We start from the raw sequence: 23,696 nt of genomic DNA, 5'->3' as shown, positions 1-23,696 counted from the left end.
TGCTGCCATCTTAAACTCCTTCTGAAGGTGTAAATGATAGAATTGGATGGCTGAATCAAAATCATGTATGAGGATCCCCAATTTGAACAACACAGATACAATCTAAAACCGGCTTTGAATAATCCACAGTGCACTAACCAAGTTGTTTCTAAAAAGCAAGGTTCTAAAAATCGCCGCCTAGGCGCCCGGAGACCCCTGGCCTCCGCGATTTTGTGCTAAACGGCGGTGTTAGGCAGCTGGGCGTTTTTTTTTTTTTAAGTTCTGGAAAAAAAAAACAAAACCTATTCAACCCTAAAAAAATGTGGATGTTCTTCTTGCTAATGAAGCTACTATGGCACAAGGTTGGATTGTTGATGGTGGTGATGATAATTTTTGTGATGTCACAAGTGAAAATGTTGGAGATGATTTGGGAGTGGATAGTGACTTAGAGCCTAGAAGAAGTTCTAGGATTCAAGGAATTAGAGAACTTGAAGAAGATTTTGAATCAGATGAAGAGGAAGAAGAAAATATGGATTTTGAGTTTGATTCGGATACAGAAGAAATACTTGAAGGATATGGAGAAGAAGAATTTGATGAGCTCCGAGGAATAGGCTTGCAAGAATGTATTCCTGTTGTTTGAATTGTTTTTCTTATTTTCCAAATGGTTGGTGAATTGTGTTTCTTATTATTGATTTTCCTAAGTTCATTGTTATTGAATTGTATTTCTTTTTTTCTTCCTAAGAGGCTAAGATCATTAGATCAATATTGTTGAACATTTCAAAGGATTAAGGATTAAGAACATATGTATTTTCAGTATTCTAGACATTATAATTTTTTTTACATTAATTTCATGCATTATATTCTTATTTTAATTATATTTATATAATTATTTGTTATTAAAAATTTAAAATATATACAAAAATACAAATCCGATTAATCCCCGATTAATCCTCTGCGCACTGGTTTTCAGCTGTCCGCCCGATTAACGCCTATCGTTTTTTATAACCTTGCTAAAAAGTCACTATCTAGTCAACAGCCAACAATATCCTTTTGGTTCCAGCAGCATGTGATGTTGCCAAAATTGTTCTTTTCTCAGCATACACTATAGGACTCTGTTCCAAGTCTTTAATTTTTGTTGGAGTTTTAAGAATCTTCAGTGAACTTTCAAATTTCTGATACAACTCATACAAGAAACTTTGAGTAGTCCTTTGTTTTGGTTTTTCAGTAAACGCAGAGCATTCTAAGATCTGGAACAATTGGAGTTATTAAAGTTCAAGTATAAGATAAAAAATTTAAAAGAAAGTATAAAATCCATTGAAGTACACTAAGTGGTAAGTAATCATAGTAATTACCAGAAAGACAACAGCTACAGATGATGACACAAGTGAACCCTTTTTAAATCCCCACTATCTTCCCTCTCTCACATTCTGCAATATCATTAATACTTCCCTCTAACAAGTCCTTGGTCATTGAGAAAGCTGGATGAAACATTTCAAATAGGAATATACAACTCCTCACCCAGATTTTTTTTAAACAGATGTTGAAACTTCAGCAAGCAAGGGATTTTAAATACGATAAGAGATCTGCATGTGACAGTTGTAGAACAAAGATTAGAAAAACTTGAAGGTTTCTTGTGTAGGAACTTAACTAAATGCAAATTCTTCTGTTTGTGACTGCTATGGAGCTTCGAAGATGGCTGATAGAAGAGTTTATAAGCTTCCAAAAGTTCAAGGTAGCAAGATGGCCTCTCGATCAGGGGAAGCTGAAAGATCAACCATCTTACGAATCTGCCATTCCGCAACAATACCACGTCACATTCCTCATTCAAACAATGCTCACAGATTCCTCATTCTAACACAACAATATCAGAATCTAAATATAACCAATCTTAAAATCCATCAAACTTACCCACGTTACAAATTTAATTTTCCTAATTTGGGTTCCTCTTAAATTACAAACCTGGATCATTGGGGGCTCATTTGTACGAAGAGTGTAGCGTCCAACAGCCAATACATACATTCCGGCATTACAGGGCCGGCGGCGGCGGAATTCAGGGCTGAGGCAGAACTCGATGAGGCCGGTGCCGTCGTCGGGGAGTAAGCGGTCGGCGGAGACCAGAAGGCCCTGTAACCAAGCGCGTTGGAAAAGGACGCCGTCGAGGTTCATGGCGTTATCGGAAGGGGATTCCACTGCGTGTTTCAGACAACGCTGCTCGGCTGTAGTCCATCACTCTCTCTCTCTCTCTCTCTCTCTCTCTCTCTCTCTCTATATGTGGCTCATTTCAGAGCCTGCGGTTTTCGGAGTGTTTTGAAACTTCAGACTATCCTTTGGGTATTCTATGAGCGTACCATGATAGGCCTCATCATTTATCTCGCGGATCTGAAAAGTTCGTGAAGGCCCGCAAGCTCGATGAGCTTTTATCCGGCCCGGCTCGCGAGAAAGTCCGTCAAAACAAGTTTCTGTGGGTAGAGGGCCGAGCTTAGATTAGAGGTGTGAAACCTGTCTCGGCCCATGATCCGGCCCGCAAAAGCCCGCAAGGCCGGGCCCGTAAAAGCCCGCCAACTATATGAATGAAACTTCTCGGGATCAATCGACACTAGCCGATATAATTGGTATATACATTTAGCGACCATGTAAAAATTTCATCCAATTCGAACCTCGTTTGACCGTCAGAATTTCCGGTAAACAAAAAATAACACAAATATGTCATAAAGAAATACCCAATACCAAAATGTGAACACCGAAAGCCGTTTGCATATTTAAAATCACTTAATTTTTGTCACCGATTGTGTGCGGTCGCACTAAAAAAACTCATTTAGCAAAGCCCTGGTCAATGAGGACATTAATATGTCAAAACAATTCTTTTTATGTTGACCGTAGGTCCGGACGGTCAAACAATGTCCAAACAGACGAAAAATTTACGGGTTCCCTAAATATTTATACTAATCACATCAGCTGGTATCGATCGACCATATTTCGAACTGGAGTTATCGATCGCCAAAGTGTCCACTAATGTATCATAACATTTTATATTAGGTTTATAATAAATTATCGCATTATGAAGCGACTATATGAAAGAAACTTCTTGGGATCGATCGACACCAGCTGATGTGATCGGTATATATATTTAGTGACCCTGTAAAAATTTCATCGAATTCGAACCTCGTTTAACCGTTGGAATTTCCGGTAAACCGAAAACACCACTAATGTGCCCTAAGGGATGACTCATTACAAAGATGCGAACGCCGAAAGTCGTTTGCATATCTAAAATCACCTAATTTTTATTACTTATCGTGCACGGTCGTAATGAGGAAACTCATTTAACAAAGCCCTGGTCAATGGGGTTTCAATATGTCAAAACGTCTCTTTTTTTGTTAACCGTAGGTACGAACAGTCAAACCATGTCCAAAACGGACGAAATTTGTAGGGGGTCCCTAAATATATACCGATCACATCTGCTAGTGTCGATCGACCATATTTCGAACTGGAGTTGGCGATCGCCCAAGTGTCCACTAATGTATCATAATCTTTATATTAGATTTAAAATAAAACTATCGCATTATGAAGCGACTATATGAAGGAAACTTCTTAAGATCGATCGACAACAGCCAATGTGATCGGTATATATATATATTTAATGGCCCTGTAAAAATTTCATCCAATTCGGACCTCGTTTGACTGTTGAAATTTTCGGTAAATCGAAAACACCACTAATATGCCTTGAGGGAGGATCTATTACAAATATGCGAATGCCAAAGCCGTTTGCATATCTGAAATCACCTAATTTTTGTTACCTATCGTGTGCGATCGCACTGAAAGAATTCATTTGGCAAAGCCCCGGTCAATGGGGGTTTCAATATGTCAAAACGGTTTTTTTTTGTTGATTGTTGGTATGAACGGTCAAACGATGTCCAAAACAGACGAAAATTTTACGGATTCCCTAAATATATATATCGATCATATCAGTTGGTGTCAATCGACCATATTTCAAACTGGAGTTGTCGATCGCCAAAGTGTCCACTAATATATCATAACTTTTATAATTAGGTTTATAATAAAACTATCGCATTATTTTTTTATTATATGAAAGAAACTTCTCGGAATCGATCGACACCATCGGATGTAATCGGTATATATATTTAGTGAACCATTTAAAATTTCATCTAATTCTGATCTCGTTTGACCATGAGAATTTATGGTGAACCAAAAATAACACTAATATGCCCTAAGGGGGAACCCATTACCAAGATACGAATGCGGAAAGTTGTTTATATAATTGAAATCACCTAATTTTTGTCACCAATCGTGTGTGGTCGCAACGAAGAAACTCATTTGGCAAAGTCCCGGTCAATGAAGTTTTATTATGTCAAAAAACATCTTTTTTGGTTGATCGTAGGTACGGACAGTCAAATCTTATTCAAAACTGATGAAATTTTTACATGGTCCCTAAATATATATATCGATCACATCTACTGGTGTCAATCGACAATATTTCGAAAGTAGAATTTATTTGTGACTTTTTTTAGAATGTTTTTTAATAATTCTTTTATTGTTTCAAACCCTTAAATTAGAGTATTATGTTTTTTTTTCTAATACAAGTTCGTAAGGCCTGGCCCATAAAAGCCCGCAAGACCTGTTTTAGGTGAGCAGGCTTGGATATTCATATTTATTAAAATATCCGGTCTGACCCGACCCGACCCGACCCGGACCCGCCACTCATAGGCCGGGCCGAGCCCGGCCCGTTGACGAGCTCTAATCAAGAATATGCCAACTTCTTCTTCTATCATTTTTACTGGCGACTGTAGGAGCACATTGATAATACCATGGATGGAGGCATGGACCACCATTGATAATACGGTATTACGATCCTTAGGCAGATCACAGGTGAAGACGAACAAATTTTGAAGCCCGGCGGACTTGAACCCTTAAACCCTAGCTTGCGCAGATGCAAGATCGTCGGATGTGGTTCTTAAGGTCGATAGGACGTACTGACCTCCTGAAAGTGTAGGGTACGGTTTTAGCTAGAAGATAGATCTTTGGTACTTGGTAGACGGTGGAGGTTCGTTGGCGTGATCCATGGGGAGGTTCGTTAATGATATCATTAATTGTTTGCAAGCACCAGAGAGCGAGGCAGCGAAGCTTAGGGTACGGTGACATCTTCCAGGATGGATGACATGATGGGAGGAAGGATGAGGTTGTGAGAGAACTGAGATTGGAGTTGTGGAGGAAAAATACGTCGGGAGGAACGGCGTGAATAGAATTAAGGTTCGGTTGCCCTACAAATGGTGCGGCTGTCTCTACTGTTAAAACAATTTGTCATACGTAACCACCAAAAACACATATTCCTACACTACTCTTGATTTATTAAATTGATTATGTAATAACCCGATTTTTCGATACAATTTATTGGACCGATTTAAATTTATAAAGTGCGTGTGAAATTCATTAAACGACATTTGGTTGCTTACGACGTTGTGAAACGAAAGCGGAAACGTTCTCGGAACGTTTATTTAGAAAAACGTTACGTTTCCGCGACGTCAGAATCGACTTTTACTGAGTAGCTCGTTTGTGAAAACTTCCTTCATTAAAGTCGTAGAGCTCGTCGATATGAGTTTGTGGACACGTCACGCGTTCTAATCGGATATCGTACGTGAAAGTTATTAACGACGGAAGTAGTTTCCGATATTGGAAACGGGTATAAAAAGGGAATTAATGGAGCTAGGGTTTCCATTTCTAGAAACCCTCACCCCGCACCTCCCTCTTCTCTCTCTCTCTCTCTCTCTCTCTCTCACCCCTCAGAAAACTCACCGTCGATCCACCACCGTCGGCCGTCCGTGACTCTCACCGCCGGCCCAGGAAGCGTCACGCCGCCCTCCGCAATTGCCCTCTCGCGCCGTCGTGAGCTCTCGCACTTCGATCCGAGCCTGCGCGATTTTTGTCGCCGTTCCTCCGGCGACAAGCCGACTTCTCCAAGGTCGAATCGAGGTGAGGTTAGCTTATTGAGATTGTTGTGATGCTTGGTTGTGGATTTTTGGTAGAATTGGTTTGAATTTGTGGAGGATCGGAGGAGGGGGTGGGTTGATGAACACCGCCGCCTTAGGCAGCGCGTGTGGGTGCGTGGAGGAGGTAGGAGGCGGTGTGAGGCCGTGAGAAGGGCGGAGGAAGGAAAAGGAGAGGTTTTGGGGCGGCGGTGGCGTGCTACGCGCCGGTTTTAGGATCGGTGTGTGTACCCCACGCACCGCCACGTGCGGCGGCGTGTGAATAGTGAATTCAAACAATAAATTTGTAAAAATTTATTTTTACGTTCGGTGGATGTAAAAAGTGATTTACGTACTGTAAATGTAATTTATTTTACGTACGGTAACGGTAAATGTAATCGTAATTTCAAAAGGGTAAATCGGTAATTATAATTTACTGAGACAGTATTTACGATTGAATAGTATGTGTACGTATAGAAATACGTAAACAATATGTACGTGTACATGAATACGTAATTGATATGTATTTATACAGTAATACATGAATAGTAAATACGTGAACAGTAACTCCGTGAACAGTAACTTCGTAAACCCAGAAATTGCTAGACAGTAAAGTATTATTACTATTTCGGCATTTAAGGTTTGCGTAACGATTCTAAATTCTTTTCTTATCTTTTCAAGGTGATCGATAATTCAAGTAAGGAATTACATTCGGAATCGTGGAATTACGCTCGAGATTATAAGGTGAGTTAAATCTCACATTTACGAATCTACCCTTGCGGAGATTCGGGATTATGCTGAATTTTAAAGAACGAAATATGACATGTATATGATATAGTGAAATGTGTATTTGTATAAATGGTAAATATGTACATTTATATAGTTTGCTATATTATATATTGTCATGATTTTGTTGCCATTAAGTTCAATATGGTGATGAGATTTATGTATTGAGCATGTTGATTCGATTTGTACAATATCATGTGATGATTGATAGTACGTGGTTCTAACATCGAGTTTTGATAAAACATATATGTGTTCGGACGAGTTATGTCTTCAGACGTGTTTTATGTCTTCGGACGAGTTATGTCTTCAGACGTGTTTTGTCTTCGGACGTGTTTATATCTTCGGACGTGTTTGGTATGTCGGAACCTAACCTTTGGCCGGGCGAAAGTTACGATACAGTTAGAGCTCTAGTCTGTTTGTCGAGGTACTGCATATGAGGTAACAGATGGGTTATCGGCTTATGAGTACCCATATATTTTTGATATTGGATGACATATGGTTGTCCAATGTCGGCGGCGTACTACATGAGGGGTAACAGAGGTGTACCAGCGCTCATGAGTACCCGTATTATAAATGCATTTGGGTAAATAGATGGGTTGTCCAATTCTCATGAGTACATATATTTTCACATTATTAGACAACCAGATGGGCCATCTAATGAGTCATGAGTGCATTTATATTCGTTGATTTGTGGATTTTCGTATATTTTGATATGCGAGTTATATTGTTGTTTTACTCATACGAGTTGCAAAGCTTACCGGGTTTGTGTTTACAATCCCGGTGCACCTATTCGATGGTGTAGGTGATAATTCCGCATGTGTGGATTAGCGGAAATTGACGGACCACTCAGATGACTTGAAGTTATTTATTTCCATCTTGTGGTGAGGATTTTGTGAGGATTTTTACATTTCCATATGTTATAATGTCGAATCATAAATTTGGTTTGTAATAATCGGTTTGACTGAGTTGTATTTGAACTCAGAAATGATCCGCGGTGACATTAAAATATTTCGATTTATTGATATTGTTTTAGAGTTTTCATGACTTCGAAATTTGAGTTTTATACTCGAAATTTTGTGGTCGTGACAGATTATATATAAATAGTGGGTAAGAAAGTAAACATATGCTAGTTTAAAGTCTTCCAATTATTTTGTGAAATTAATTCAAACTTGGTAGATGATATGATTGGAGCTTGAAGTCTAAACCATTGCTTATAATTATTAGTAAACAGATATTGGCTGGTATTTTCACGAGATAACTCATGCGGGCGCAGATTCTCCAGCATGACTTCGCACGATCGGATTTCAAGTTATGTAATCAGGTACGTACGTTGTTTTGTAATTACAGCCCTAGTTGCAGGTTAATAGTGTGATTGATCACACTAATTTGTGCACGTATACACTCCCTTTCACTCGCTCTCCTACGTATATTTGAATAAGATCAATTCATTTTTTTAGTACATGCATAAAGATTATGAGCTCAAGCTGATCTTATAATACTCACACATTCACGCAATCACGCATACAGCATACCACCAACACCAATATCAAAAATATAACAAATAACAAAATGAGTAATAATAAAAGCACACCAATACCAAAATTAAATCAGCAAGATAAAAGGTAAACACTAATTTATTCCAACTTCAGTTTTTGGTTTAGAAGATGAGGGAGATGCCACTACTGAGCAAATCATCTGCTAGAATTCTGTTAGCGGCCTCCGAAGGATGAAACCCATCCCAGAACACATACTGTGACGCATTAGCGCATGTACTAATGGACTTGGCATTGCATAGTATTGATGTTTCAAGCAACCCCGTTCCACAACAACCCCTCCTTTTCTCAGCGAATCCATTGTCTGCAGGATTCATAACGAGGTTGTAGAGAAACTGGTAGATGTCGAAAACGACCAACTTGAGTCCGGGCATCTTAGTTTGCAAGTTCTGAGATGTCACGTTTAGCTTGTTGTTAAATGAGACTGCATCGACATTAAGCTTAGCCACGCACTCGTTGTCGCCCAATCCGAATAGTGTGATGGCCGCCGGCAGACATCCAAGTGGTGGCAGGGTGGTCACTCCGATTCTCCTTGCCCCCAAGGCGTATAGATTCTGTGTAAAAGTAATCAATATATAGTTCTCTTGGAAATGTTAATTTGTTCGTGTTATCATATATATACGTGCACCTCTTTCGTAAACAATATATTATCCAAAACCTGAGCATCTTCATTTTTACGAAATTATCAAATTACTTTAGTTTTGCATGGCATACGTACTAAATTGTATAGTAGATCAATTTGTGAATATGATACTTAGGAGTCGCAAAAGAGCATGATATATAGATCTATATTCATATGTGCATACGTGCATATGTTTGAGACAATGAGGGCTTGCCTGTATGAAGTTTGCATAGGATTGCATGAGAATGTTGGAGAACTGGTCTATCGTATAGACCTTGTTCACAAGAGGATTGACGTAGTAGTTCTGAACAAAATCACTGCTCCCAGCACTAACAAGGTATATTGCATCCGATATGATTGATGTAGTATTCACTTTTCCTCCGATTCCTACCACCTTATTTTGATATTCCTTGTAGTACTCCACCTGCTGGCTCAGTGAAATTGCATTCTGCAACACCGTATATAAAAATTTACATATTTACATCTATGTATTTTTCTTATTTATTTTTTTTTATCCAAGAGTGAGCGTCTAATAGGAAGCAGGAATTTTACAAATAACTTTGCCGTAGCTTCATAATAGCCAGAACCAGCTGAAGCAAAGTTGGCACCAATTAAGAGGTTTTTTCCAGTGGCTTCTCCGCTAAGATAAGCTGGTTGGTAAGAAGCAAAACCAAGGTTTTCAGCTGTTTAATCAAGAAAAGCACGCAAATGGTTAGATAATCGAAAGAACTATGAGGTGACCTAGTTAATTAATTATTCGAAAGCAAAATAATCCAAGATTTTCTACTAATAGTAGCTATGTATACAGGTACCCGTGAAGTCTGAAGCAAGCTTTCCATTGCAAAATCTGCCAGTTGGATTGTGATTGACAAAGTCTCTTCCATAAGGAGGGAAATTGGATTTGACTAAGGTGAGGAGGTGGTTATTATTACCCACATCCACAACGGAGTCTCCAAATATGAACATCGCAGGAACCAAAGGCTGACCATCAACCACATCATGGAGCACTGAAATTAGAAAAAGAAAGCCAGGTAACAGCAAAGAACACAAACACCCCATAGTTTTGACTCTTTTTCTTCTTTGTTTCAGAAGTTAAGCATAGTCACTGAGGAAGAGGCACTGGAGTACGTATAGAAATATATGAAGAGCCTTGGGGAGTTGTACGTACAGTTCTCAAAGAAGAAAAGAGAGAAAAAAAGAATAAGAGAAGTTATGATTAAAATGGTAGAAGTAGTGTCTTTTTATCTCCAGGATTTATGCGTAGTTTTGGAGCTGCATAAAATAATAGGAGTGGTTCATGGAGTGTCTTAATGAAGTATTGTTTGAGCTGTCATATCTTCTATTGCAGAAAAGGTGGTAACTTCAATTCATTCAAGATTGGCACTTGATCTAACTTGTGTGAGCAATTACAGTATGCATATATAGCTAGAATTTGGGCTCTGATGAGCTCTTAATATAAATTTTACTTTTCAAGGCTAGCTTTGAGCAGCTGAGCTCCTTGTTCTTTCGATTTTGTTTCAAGTTCTATTCTATGTGGCAGCAGTTCTCCAATCATTGTCAAACACTCAAACTCCAATATTATTGTTGAAATTCACAATTGCGATTCTTGTTAGAAAGTTACGTTTCTCCTACTTATCTGATCGTGTACATGAAATGTTGGTGGTCTAGCTGAAAACCTTACTGGCTTTCCTGCTTCCTGATACCATGCAACTCAGACGAAAGCTAAGTATATTTCAATAAATATAGTAGATTTTTCTGTCCAAGTTAAATGAATAAAGGTAGATTTTGCTGAGATTTCTAATCAATCTCGTTTCTAGCTTCATCAGATATTTCAGTCAATATCAGAAGTTTGGGATATAAATATATATACTAATTAACGTACATTAGGTAGACCGGCCAGTTATAAAATCATCACATATCGGGTTTAGCCAATTCGATGCGTAAAAGTTCAAGCATATTAATGTAGGTGTAGAGAGAACGATCATAAAACGATAGACATGCAAGGGTTTTAACATCAAATTACATTTACAAGCACCGATATTAACATCGGTTTCTTAGTGACGATGTCCAATTAATTTATTCGCTCGTTCGTTCTGTTCATTAGCTTAGCAATAAATTGCCTAATAACGTACAGTACGTAGTCAGCATCTTGCTAATGCAACAATAGTTGTAAGGTTGCATTGTTCGTCTCAAATGCATAATCATATCCTAGAGTATCAGCCAAACCCTTAAACTTGTCAATCTCAGAGCTCGCGACTTGGAATCCCACCAAAGCATTGGCCCCGGTTTCGCCCTAGTTAAAAGATAATACTACGTTAAGAAAAATCATATTGATCATAATAGGCTTTAAACGAGTAAAAGTTTAAACGTTTTGATTTATGTGCGAACCTGTCCACTGTAATGGAACAAGGTAATGTTCCAAAGGGGACTGAAAAAATCCAAGAACTTCATCAGAGCGCCTGGTCTCTCTGGAAAGAAAAACCGACAAAGAATCTCGTTCTCGGCATTTGATTGACCTCCCACCTGCTCAAGCAAATACCCAAACAAAAATAATATCAACTTCGAGTTGAATTCTAATTGACAAACGAGCGAGAAATGGATTGTTATAGTGAAACAAATGTCCGAGTTATACTGTATCTTGCAATACATGTTTAACCAGTTTAAGTATTTACGTACGTGCATTGATCGAAGAAACAAAAATTTACAAAGATTACTGATGATCATGCATGAATCAACAAATTAATGAATTAGGTCTTCACAAGTATGATCCGCAAAACATACGTACTACCAAACTAGCTTGAGCGTTAAGAAGTATATATATATTCCATGTAACTTGCAGAAGGCAATGATATTTTCTACGTACGTATTCTTTACAAAAAAATTAAAAAATTAAAAAAATAAAAAATAAAAAATAAAGAAGAAGAAGAAGAAGAAGAGGGATGGGAATTTTTAGGATTACCAAAAATTGCATGTGATCTTTGATTAATTCTTCATCAGTGAGGTTAATTGTTTGAAGCTGAGCCAACTTCATACGGTCCAACAACCCATCCAACTCCGAAATTGTGTGAAAAGAAACACTGCAACATGGCCAAAAGGAATCGATGAAAATATCGATATCTCTACTATATGTAATGTTAATATATCATCAATTCAAGAAAATGTATTATAATTTCCCATATACAGTATTGAGAGGAAGTAACGATAATATTAAGAATTTTCTTACCTGTACAGAATAAGACTTTCATGTTTTTCATCATGAAATCTGTAGCTGATCTCGATGATATTCATAGGACAAACCTGTTAGGAAAGTGTGGATAATTACAAGCTTCAAATTGATGGAACGTACAGGTAAGAAAATTCTAAATTATGAGAATTTTTTTTAACAAGGTTGTGTTATGAGAAAAAATATATATTGTAATGTTTTTAACTAACCATTTCACAGAAAAGTTTGAAGCTTCCGCACTTTTCTGGAACAAATGTTGCAATGAAAGCTTCGCGTCTCCGACCAACATCAGCTAATTGGGATACCAACCTCAGTCTATCAAAATTCAGGTTTGCTCCACTGGTTATTGCCAAAACATTTTCACCCTTCAGTCCATAATATTTGCAATATGCTTCAGCTCCAGCAATGGCAGCTGCCCCTGCCGGTTCAAGTATGCTCCGTTTTTGCTCAAACATGTCCTGCAATACAAGTATCCTTACTTACATTAAACCTTTTATATAGAAGGAGAACCACTCGAAAAGGTTAGGTTCGAAATATGTATCGGATATGTGTATGTGGCTATCGAATCCAAATGCTTACCTTTATTGATGCACAAACGGCATCACGATTAACAAGAACAACCCCATCGATTAGTTCTTTGCATAATCGAAAAGTTTCTTCCCCAACTTTTTTGACTGCTATGCCATCTGCAAATCGTCCTACTCGTTCAAGCACAACTCTCTCACCGTGATGTAATGATAGTGCCATTGCATTTGCGTCTGATAACTCTACCCCAATGATCTTAACCTACACAATCAAGAAAATTACCGTGCGTATTAACGTTGTAGTCATCAAAGAAATCTGAACAAATTAACGAGTGAGCTTCAACTATAAATAGACATCCAAATGCAGCACAAAGTTACAAATATACAGTTTCCAAAGACTATGTAATAACCCGAATTTTTAGAAACTAAATGTCGAGTATTTTTTAAGTGTTAAACTTGTGAAATTAATTCAAGACGACAATTGGAGGTTTGCGACATTTCAAAATAAAAACGGAAACGTTCTCGGATCGTTTAATTAGAAAACGTAACGTTACCGCAACGTATAGATCGACTTTTATTCCGTCGCTCGGTTGCAAAAACTTCCTTCACGAAAGTCGTAGAGCTCATCGATACGAATTCGTGGACACGTCATGCGTTCGAATCGGACGTCGGATGCAAAAGTTATTAACGTCGGAAGTTCGTTTCCGATTTTGGAAATAGTATAAAAGGAATGAGAGGAGATTAAAAATCAGAAAATCAGATTTTTTCTAAAAATCAGATCGGGGTACTGTTCACCCGAGCTCGGGTACTGTTCACCCGACCCAAAAACCTTCTCCGGCCGATTTCTCCACCATCCGACGTCGCCTCGTGTCGTGCCACCTATCAAACTGACGGGCTCGACGAGCTCCATCTTTTGGGCTACGCCTTGCACTCCGGCGACAACCACACACGGTGTAGCAACCGCCGGAAGTTACTGCTGTGGCGGCGCCGCCTCCTCCGGCCACCATGGCTCAAGATTCTTGGGGGGTTTTGCTTGTCTCAGTCCCAGCAACATTCCCACAAAAGGAATCGAGCCAAATCGAAGTGTAAGTACCCGAATCAAAATTTCAATTTTCTAGGGTTTGTGAATAGTGCCGATTTCATGTTCTTCGTTGTTTGGACTGTTTAGACTCGGATTTAGACCTTGGTGTCAACTAGGAAGTTGTTGGAAATGTTGTTTAGGTTGTGGTGGTGAAATTTGGTGATGATTGATGGCGGTCGGTGAACAGTAACGCCGAATGAATAGTAACTGTGAATAGTAACTCCGCATGAATAGTGTTCTATAACAGTAACTGTGAATAGTGATCTGTAACAGTACATATGAACAGTGCCATGGTAGAACAGTAAATTTGAGCAGTGTTTTGGTAAAAATAGTAACTGTGAACAGTGTTTAGTAAAACAGTGATTAGTAAACATGAACAGTGTTCCGTGAACAATATTTTATGAACAACATTTAGCTGTGCTGAACTCGTCACCTGATATTTTAAGTATCATTTTCTAAGCATTTATCGTGCTATTAGGTGACTGACGAAACGAGTGAGGAAATTACTTTCAGGGTCGTGGATGTTGCACACAGGAAAGAAGGTGAGTAAAATCTCACTTATTTACGAATCTACCCATGCGGTGATTCCAAGATTTTTGCAAGAGTTTTTAATATTGAATTACGACACGTATACAATATAGTGAATTACGTATATATCGTATAAATGGTAATAAGTACATATATATATAGTTTGCTATATTATATACTGTTATGAATTCATTGGAATTGGTCATTTCGAATGACGAGAATTAAATCTTGAGCATGTGATGTGATTTTTGTACAATATGAGGTGTGATTATTGTACGTGGTTTTAACATGAGTTTGTTAAAATGTTTTGTCTTCGGACGAGTTTTGTCTTCGGACGAGTTTTTGTCTTCGGACGTGTTTATGAAATATGATATGTATACGATATAATGGATTATATATATTGTATAAATGGTAAATATGTACATATATATATAGTTTGCTATATAATATACTGTTATGATTTTATCGTGATTTATGTCATTTCGATGACGAGATTTAAATATCGAGCATGTGATTTTGATTTGTACAATATGATGTGAGATTATTGTACGTGATTTTAATATTGAGTTTGTTAAAATGTTGATTTGTCTTCGGACATGATTTTTGGTACAATATGATGTGAGATTATTGTACGTGATTTTAACATTGAGATTGTTAAAATGTTGATTTGTCTTCGGACATGATTTTTGGTACAATATGATGTGAGATTATTGTACGTGATTTTTAACATTGAGATTGTTAAAAATGTTGATTTGTCTTCGGACGTGATTGGTACAATATGATGTGAGATTATTGTACGTGTTTGGCAAGTCGGAACCTAGCCTTTGGCCGGGCGAAAGTTACGATACAGTTAGAGCTCTAGTCTGTCTGCCTTAGTACTGCATGTGAGGTAACGGGTGGTTATCTGCTCATGGGTACTCAGATTGTTTTAGATGTTGGGTAGCGGGTGGCAATCCAACGTCGGCGGTGTATTACGAGAGGGGTAACAGATGTGTACCAGCGTTCTTGGTACCCGTAATATAAATGCATTTGGGTAACCAGAAGGGTTACTTAATTTCTCATGAGTGTTTTATTTCATATTTCTTTGGGACAACCAGATGGGCCGTCCACTGACTCATGAGTGCATTTATATTTGTTTGATTTGTGAATTTTCGTATATATTGATATGCGAGTTATATATTTTCATTTTACTCATACGAGCTGTAAAGCTTACCGGGTTTGTGTTTACAATCCCGGTGCACCAATTCGATGGTGTAGTGGATAACTGATAGGAGCACTTTGTGCGACGTTCTTAACATATTTTTACCTCCATTCGTACTTTACTTAGCCCTTATTATTGTAGTATAGAGTCATTGAGTCGAGTTAGGAGTCTTTAGTGACGTTCGTTCCCTTTTGGTGCTAAAACGGGTGTAAAATGCAGAAATTGTCGAGAGTGCTATAGAGTAGTATTCCTTGTCGAACTAGGAAACCTAGTTGGGTTAGAATTTTTATTATTCGACATTTCTGTAACATTTGTGATTTATATTTATTATTTTCTTTCTTTATTTCAGAATTAAATGAGAGATAATGACTTGGAAATTAAGGAAAGAAAGAGGAGAAGAAGGAAACAAAAGGAGAAAAAGGAAAGAAGTAATTTAGTTTCCGAATGTGATGAAAAGGAAGAAGTATGCAGCCTTAAAGGAGGGAAGGTTCATCCGGCCATTAAATGGAAAGAATAAGAAAAGAAGGAAACAAAAGAAGAAAAAGGAAGGAGAGAACAAAGAGATAATTCTGAAGAATGCATGTGGTCTAGAAGAAGGGAGAATGCATGTAACCAACAAAGATGATCATCATTCAATCGAGAAGGAAAGAAAAGAAAAAAAAAGAAATACATGGATCAGCCCATTCAAAACCCTAGCAGCCCCTCCTCTCCTCCTTCCTCTATAAAAGGCATGGCCTCCCTCACAATTCATGATCTCCATTCTCCCAAAAACAAAGCCGAAATTCTGCCCAAATATCCAGAAAATTACAAGCCAAAAACTGCATCCATCTCCACCAAGCCGTGCTCATCTTCCTCCTCCACCAATTCGAATTCATCCTTGCTTCATCCTTGAAGGTTTCTAATGTGTGATTCATCCATGGCTTGTAATCTTTCTTTTTATTTTCTGCAAATTTCGAATTTATTGTATGAATCATTGGATGTTATTTTCGGTTTCATATATGAAGAACATAAATTCAGACTTCTTTGGTTTTATGTTTTGATTGCATGAACTCATGAAATATGTGTGTATGCCGTGTGTAGCATCTATGGGCAGTAGGTTTTCTATCTCTATTTAGGTTTTATTTCAATTTATTCCTTGAATTTGTGCATCTAAATCAATGCTTGAGGAAGCCAAGGCCATGGTTCTCCTAGGGTTGCGATTTAATTCACCAAAGTGTGCATTGATTGAATATGCGCTTCGTGTTTCAATTATGGATACTTATATAGGGCTGTGATAGTTCTAGGAATTTACATGTTTAATCAAGATGAGTGACGCCATGCTTGCTTACATGTCTCCAATTCGACTTAATGTGCTTATGTGCTACTTTGTTGTTCAATTAGTACGCTTCGTTATGTTGAACTCTCTTTAGCATATGTTTAGGATTGAACGCTTCGTTGATTCTAAATAATTTAGAAGTCTTAACGATTAGATGAACCGTTTCGGACTCTAATTAGAATTGGAATTGAAATGGACTTAAGAAGAATCGAAAATACTTGCTGCCTATATGTTGTTCTATGCGTGTCATACATGTTAAATGAATAGAATTCGTGTTTTGGTTATGTGATGAATGGTTGATCAATTGTATATAGGTAATTTAGGATTTATTTTAAGTTGTAGTTTTAGAATCCAAACCCAAATCCCCCAATAACATCATAAGTTTTGAGGCCATTTTGATTCCCCGGACTGAACGATCCCTGCTTATTCTATACTAACGATGATATTTTTCAGGGTATTTTATAGACGTTCTAACCGAACGATCTATCAATAACTCCGCAGGTGTGGATTAGCGGGAATTGACGGACCACTCAGAGGACTTGAAGTTATTTATCTCCAACTTATGTGAGGATTTTGTGTGACTATCTTGTGAAGTTGTTGTGAAGATTATATATTTCCATTTGTTATAATGTTGAATTATAATTTGGTTGTAATAATCAGTTTGACTGAGTTGTATTTTGAACTCAGAGATGATCCGCTGTGGCATTTTAAATGATTTCGATTTCATCGAGATTGTTTGGTGTTTAACGACTTTGAAATTTTGAGTTTTTATACTCGAAATTTTGGGGTCGTTACAGACTAGACTCAAGATAGGCCAGGACATGCTTACCTCCGGCCGAATACTCTTGACGTAGGTAGCAATGCCGGCAATTAGTCCACCACCGCCAACAGGCACAAATATTGCGTGCAATGGGCCTTGAAATTGACGTAGTATCTCCATTCCTATAGTTCCTTGACCTGCTATCACATCTGGGTGATCGAAAGGATGTACAAATATGAGACCTTCGTCTTCTGACCTTTTCTGTGCGTATGATTGAGCTTCATCATACGACTCTCCCACAAGCACAACTGTTGCACCTAAACTCTGCACTGTTTTCCACTGAATGAACCAAATGATGAGATAACAACATCAATCTAAAGAGTTAAGACGAAAGTAATTAACAAACTTAATTTGTAGGCACATATAAGAGATCTTTGATGTATCAGAGCGAAAAATTAAGATGTCACACTTTGATTTCCGGAGTCGTAATAGGCATGACAATGACGGCAGTGCAACCGAGTTTTCGTGCAGATAATGCAACGCCTTGAGCATGATTCCCTGCCGAGGAGCAAATGACACCTCTGTCCAGTTGTTTCTTTGAAAGCTTTGCCATCATGTTATAAGCTCCTCGCAATTTAAAGGAGAAAACCTGCATGCATCAAGTCTGTGATTTAATGTCCGGTAACATGGTCGAGTTCGATGTTAAGGAAAACAAAAATCAAAGAGAACGTAAGAATTTATTTAAATCTATACCACGTAAATTATAGGACTGCAGAGGGATCAGATACTGCGATAGAGTTTCAATTCATTACATGTGTAAAAACCAAGGTCGTTGAAACATGAAATTGAAAAAAAATGTTGAATATTCTTCTTTCAATTGAAACAGTATTTCATTTATGTAGTAAACACCTTTCTATTTTTACAAAATATCACAAATTCATTTTTTATACATATTATCTGGTAGACAAAACTCCAAAAACTCTTTCTTCCATTGGTGTCTGTATATATGCATTGCATTGTAAAAAAAAAAATAGATAGCTTTGTATATATGCATTTGCTCACGACCCGACGACAAATCTGATATTTACCAAACAAAATTTTAAATGATCCCAGATTCTCTCATTATCTCTTTGGTTTTAGCTTAACTTCCTCCAATAAGTCGTATAAAGAAGTTCTTGATTAATTATAATCAAAGACCATATTTTAATTATTTGCTAATATTAAACCCCATGCATGCCACTAGCTTACATGTGTACGTAGCTATATCCAAGGCACCATTTGTACTCATGCATCCACACTATATACTAATTAAGTAAAGTTCTAACTATACCTCACATCCCAATTTCATATACAAGTTTATGAATTATACTGAAAATTTAGTTTTGAATAGAATGTCATCACCATTTATTTCAAAGAAAAAAAATCAACTCTTGATAACATGTATACTCTCTCTTCCTTTTTGTCTCCTGAAACTTGAAGCTTACTTAATTTGTAGCCAAAATCAGATCACGTGTAATTGTTAGTACACGGACCGAACACGTTCACCTGAAGCTAATACTTGATGAAATTCAGGAGGTACAAGAACAAGACGCTATAGGTTTTAAACTTTTAGTGTCGTTTCTACGTACTACTTCAGAACGCACTATCATGCAGCCTAGGGGTGGACAAACTGACCCGAAAACCGAAAAAAACCGGACCCGAACCCAAACCGAATCCGAACAAACCGAAACTCGAATCAAACCGAACCGAAAATAAAAAAACCGAACCGAACCGATTCTATTTGGGTTGGGTTATGGGTTCAGTCCCTTAGAAACCGAACCGACCCGAACAACCCGAAGTCAATGGTCAACGTTACAAAACGACATCATTTTGTCATATTTATAATTTTACATTATTATTATTATTATTTTAATAAAAAAATAGTGTGGTCGGCCTCACAGCCGCACATAATTTCTAACCTAATTGACCTAATGTATAAGAGGCGCATTATTTAGCCGTCTTGCTTCCTTCATAATGCGATAGTTTTATTTTAAACCTAATATAAATGTTATGATACATTAGTTGACACTTAGGAAATCGCCAACTCTAATTCGAAATATGATCGATCGACACCAGCAGATGTGATTGGTATATATATTTAGGGACCCCGTCAAAATTTCGTCCGTTTTGGACATGGTTTGACCGTTCGTACCTACGGTTAACTAAAAAAGAGGCGTTTTCACATATTGAAACCCTATTGACCGGGGCTTTGCCAAATATATTTCTTTAGTGCGACCGCGCATGATAGATAACAAAAATTAGGTGATTTCAGATATGCAAACGGCTTTCGGCGTTCGCATATTTGTAATAGGTCCTCCCTTATAGCATAATAGTGGTGTTTTCGATTTACCAAAAATTCTGACGGTTAAATGAGGTCCGAATTGGATGAAATTTTTATAGGGTCACTAAATATATATACCGATTACATCGACTGGTGTCGATCGATCCTTATAAGTTTCCTTCATATAGTCGCTTCATAATGCGATAGTTTTTATTTTAAACCTAATATAAAGGTTATGATACATTAGTTGACACTTAGGTGATCGTCAACTCTAATTCAAAATATGGTCGATCGACACCAGCAGATGTGATTGGTATATATATTTAGGGACCCCGTAAAAATTTCGTCCATTTTGGACATGGTTTGACCGTTCGTACCTACGGTTAACTAAAAAATAGGCGTTTTCACATATTGAAACCCCATTGACCGGGGCTTTGCCAAATAGATTTCTTTAGTGCGACCGCGCATGATAAGTAACAAAAATTAGGTGATTTCAGATATGCAAATGGCTTTTGGCGTTCGCATATTTGTAATAGGTCCTCCCTTATGGCATAATAGTGATGTTTTCGATTTACCAAAAATTCCGACGGTTAAATAAGGTCCGAATTTGATGAAATTTTTATAGGGTCACTAAATATATATAAAGATTACATCGGCTGGTATCGATCGATCCCTAGAAGTTTCCTTCATATAGTCGCTTCATAATGCGATAGTTTTATTTTAAACCTAATATAAAGGTTATGATACATTAGTTGACCTTAGGTGATCGTCAACTCTAATTCGAAAATATGGTCGATCGACACCAGCAGATGTGATTGGTATATATATTTAGGGACCCCGTAAAAATTTCATCCATTTTGGACATGGTTTGACCGTTCGTACCTACGGTCAACCAAAAAAGAGGCGTTTTCACATAATAAAACCTCATTGACCGGGGCTTTGCCAAATAGATTTCTTCAGTGCGACCCCGCATGATAAGTAACAAATATTAGGTGATTTCAGATATGCAAACGGCTTTCGGCGTTCGCATATTTGTAATAGGTCCTCCCTTATGGCATAATAGTGATGTTTTTGATTTACCAAAAATTCCGACGGTTAAATAAGGTCCGAATTGGATGAAATTTTTATAGGGTCATTAAATATATATAATGATCACATCGGCTGGTGTCGATCGATCCCTAGAAGTTTCCTTCATATAGTCGCTTCATAATGCGATAGTTTTATTTTAAACCTAATATAAAGGTTATGATACATTAGTTGACACTTAGGTGATCGTCAACTCTAATTCGAAATATGGTCGATCGACACCAGCAGATGTGATTGGTATATATATTTAGGGACCCCGTAAAAATTTCGTCCATTTTGGACATGGTTTGACCGTTCGTACCTACGGTCAACCAAAAAAAGAGGCGTTTTCACATAATAAAACCTCATTGACCGGGGCTTTGCCAAATAGATTTCTTCAGTGCGACCCCGCATGATAAGTAACAAAAATTAGGTGACTTCAGATATGCAAACGGCTTTCGGCGCTCGCATCTTTGTAATGGATTCTCCTTTAGGACAAATTAGTGGTGTTTTCAGTTTACCGGAAATTCTGACGGTCAAACTATGTCCGAATTGGATGAAATTTTTACATAGTCACTAAATATATATACTGATCACATCGGATGGTGTCGATCGATCCCTAAAAGTTTACTTCATATAGTCGCTTCATAATGCGATAGTTTTATTATAAATCTAATATAAAGGTATGATACATTAGTGGACACTTCAACAATCGATAACTCCAGTTCGAAATATGGTCGATCGACACCAGCAGATGTGATCAGTATATATATTTAGGGAACCCGTAAAAATTTTGTCCGATTTGGATATTGATTGATCGTCCATACTTATGGTCAAGAAAAAAGGTGTTTTGACATTAAAATCCTCATTGACCGGGGCTTTGCCAAATGGAATTTTTTGGTGCGACCGCACACAATCGATGACAAAAATTAGGTGATTTCATATATGCAAACGACTTTTAGTGTTCGCATATTGGTAATGGGTCTTCCCTTATGACATAATAGTGTTGTTTTCGGGTAAAAACCCATCGGGCTTGCGGGCCTCGATGAGCTTTTCAGATCCACGGGCTAAATGATGAGGCATAAGTCAATTAGGTATGAAATAATCGTTAGACTATTAGTTTTTCATCTTTATGTTAAATTTTGTACTTTTAAAATTAATATATAATATTACGTATTTTACATACGGGTAAAACCGAAAAAAAAACCGAACCGAACCGAACCGTACGGGTTGGGTTGGGTTGTGGGTCACAGTCTCTAAAATAGAAAAACCGAACCGAACCGAACCGAATTTAAAATTTGGGTTGGGTTATGGGTTTTGTTCAAAACCGAACCGAATGGACCCGTGTCCACCCCTGATCATGATAGTGATTGAACTGGATATGACGAAATCAAAAATCAATAGATCGTGATTGAGCTTACAGGTTGTAGATCCTCTCTCTTGAGCCAAAGATGAACGTCGAGCTTGGTGGAGAGTTTTGAAGCGTAGTCCAATGGTGACTCAATGGCGACATCATAAACCTTGGACGTTAAAATCCTCGTTAAGTAGCTCATCATAGTACTCTCCGGAAGACCGTTACCATCATCTCCGGCGAACTTTTCTGGCACGCAACCAAGAAAGCCGCTCTCGTACTGTAATGTCTCCGGAAGGACCTTCTTCAACTCATGGGAGTGATCGTGTGACGGTTCGTGCGGCGGTGATGTTTCGAAGGGACTGGTACTTAAACATCATGGCAGATCAACATAAAAGGTGGCAACAAATGGTACTTAAACATGTATTTGAATTTCGTTAAGTTATGTGTTTTTATTCTTATGAGATTGTGGAAATGAGATGTTCCATATAAATTTCTATATTTATTCTGTTAGTTTAACAAGTGCTAGGGTAAAAATAGAAAATGAGATTGATCTAGGTTTTATCAGATTGGGGTCGACTGGTTGGCGGTAGTTCTTTAGTTTAGATAAGAGACACAAATTAAGGAGTAGGGAGGGAAAATTGGCGCCAAAATTGGAATTGTTGGGTGTCTTTCTCAAGGTAAAGGGCGGGAAAAACATTGCTCCTCTCAGATGAGGTTAATTTTGTCTTTTAACCCTCTTTGTGGGCCTCACGTAACTGCCACGTCACCAAGATAACGGAAAAATTAAAAAAAACTAACGGAAGTACTTCAATGATAGCAATACTAGAGTCTGGGTATCACATTGGTACGATTAAGAGTTGAGGTATCACATTGGTAGGTACACCAGAATTGAGGGACTGTTGGTGAAAAAAACTCATATAGGAATTATTGAATGAGCAACGGTATCCCCATACATAAAGGTCATGGACGTTTGTAAGAAAAAAGTATTGAAAAAAAAAGACTTGGTGTTCTTGTCTTCTATCATGCATCCAAAAAGCTTTCTACATACTTAACTACAAACCCATTCACAAATCAACACAGGGAAATTTTTAAAAACTGTATACCAATTATCGCCACCGATAATATTCGTATGCCAACTTTGAAAACTAACATTTTAATACATGAAGTATGAAATCCGATATCATTTCCATATATGCTGTTAACATCTCCGGTAAATTTGAAAAACCAGGGTAATTTGGTATTTAACAATACAAACATTATCCTTAGATATTTTAAAACGCAAGATGCAGTGAAACGAGAGAGAAAAGTAGGGAGCCCAATTATTTACTGTTGCTTTCACTTTTGTTGTAGAAAACAGAGATTGAATTTATACTGGCAGAGTGAGTGAGGAGAGGAAAACTGATCTGG

At 37.6% G+C, this 23,696-nt stretch overlaps 3 protein-coding genes across 3 annotated transcripts; all 3 read right to left on the bottom strand.

Annotated features, from left to right (window-relative positions):
* Positions 1-1,706: 1,706 nt before the first annotated feature.
* LOC126788146 (uncharacterized) lies at positions 1,707-2,145 on the bottom strand. Its single transcript, XM_050514113.1, has 2 exons — positions 1,939-2,145; positions 1,707-1,766 (listed from the first exon to the last, which is right to left on the bottom strand). Exons 1-2 carry the CDS (start codon positions 2,143-2,145, stop codon positions 1,707-1,709), a joined length of 267 nt encoding a protein of 88 aa, XP_050370070.1.
* Positions 2,146-8,222: 6,077 nt separating this feature from the next.
* LOC126788143 (GDSL esterase/lipase At5g22810) lies at positions 8,223-10,103 on the bottom strand. The gene is made up of 4 exons (XM_050514109.1): positions 9,731-10,103; positions 9,471-9,601; positions 9,133-9,366; positions 8,223-8,850 (listed from the first exon to the last, which is right to left on the bottom strand). Exons 1-4 carry the CDS (start codon positions 9,975-9,977, stop codon positions 8,401-8,403), a joined length of 1,062 nt encoding a protein of 353 aa, XP_050370066.1. The 5' UTR covers positions 9,978-10,103; the 3' UTR covers positions 8,223-8,400.
* Positions 10,104-11,070: 967 nt separating this feature from the next.
* LOC126787296 (threonine dehydratase 1 biosynthetic, chloroplastic-like) lies at positions 11,071-23,253 on the bottom strand. Its single transcript, XM_050513204.1, has 10 exons — positions 23,243-23,253; positions 22,357-22,654; positions 18,020-18,199; positions 17,620-17,889; positions 12,721-12,927; positions 12,351-12,599; positions 12,142-12,215; positions 11,878-11,995; positions 11,307-11,441; positions 11,071-11,211 (listed from the first exon to the last, which is right to left on the bottom strand). The coding sequence occupies exons 1-10, from the start codon at positions 23,251-23,253 to the stop codon at positions 11,071-11,073; spliced, it is 1,683 nt and encodes a 560-aa protein (XP_050369161.1).
* Between the last annotated feature and the right edge of the window lie 443 nt (positions 23,254-23,696).

Source organism: Argentina anserina, chromosome 3, assembly GCF_933775445.1.
Source record: "Argentina anserina chromosome 3, drPotAnse1.1, whole genome shotgun sequence".
In the NCBI taxonomy this organism is placed as follows: Eukaryota; Viridiplantae; Streptophyta; class Magnoliopsida; order Rosales; family Rosaceae; genus Argentina; species Argentina anserina.
Note: the sequence above shows the minus strand (reverse complement) of the source record. Positions and strands in the feature narration are given on the sequence as shown.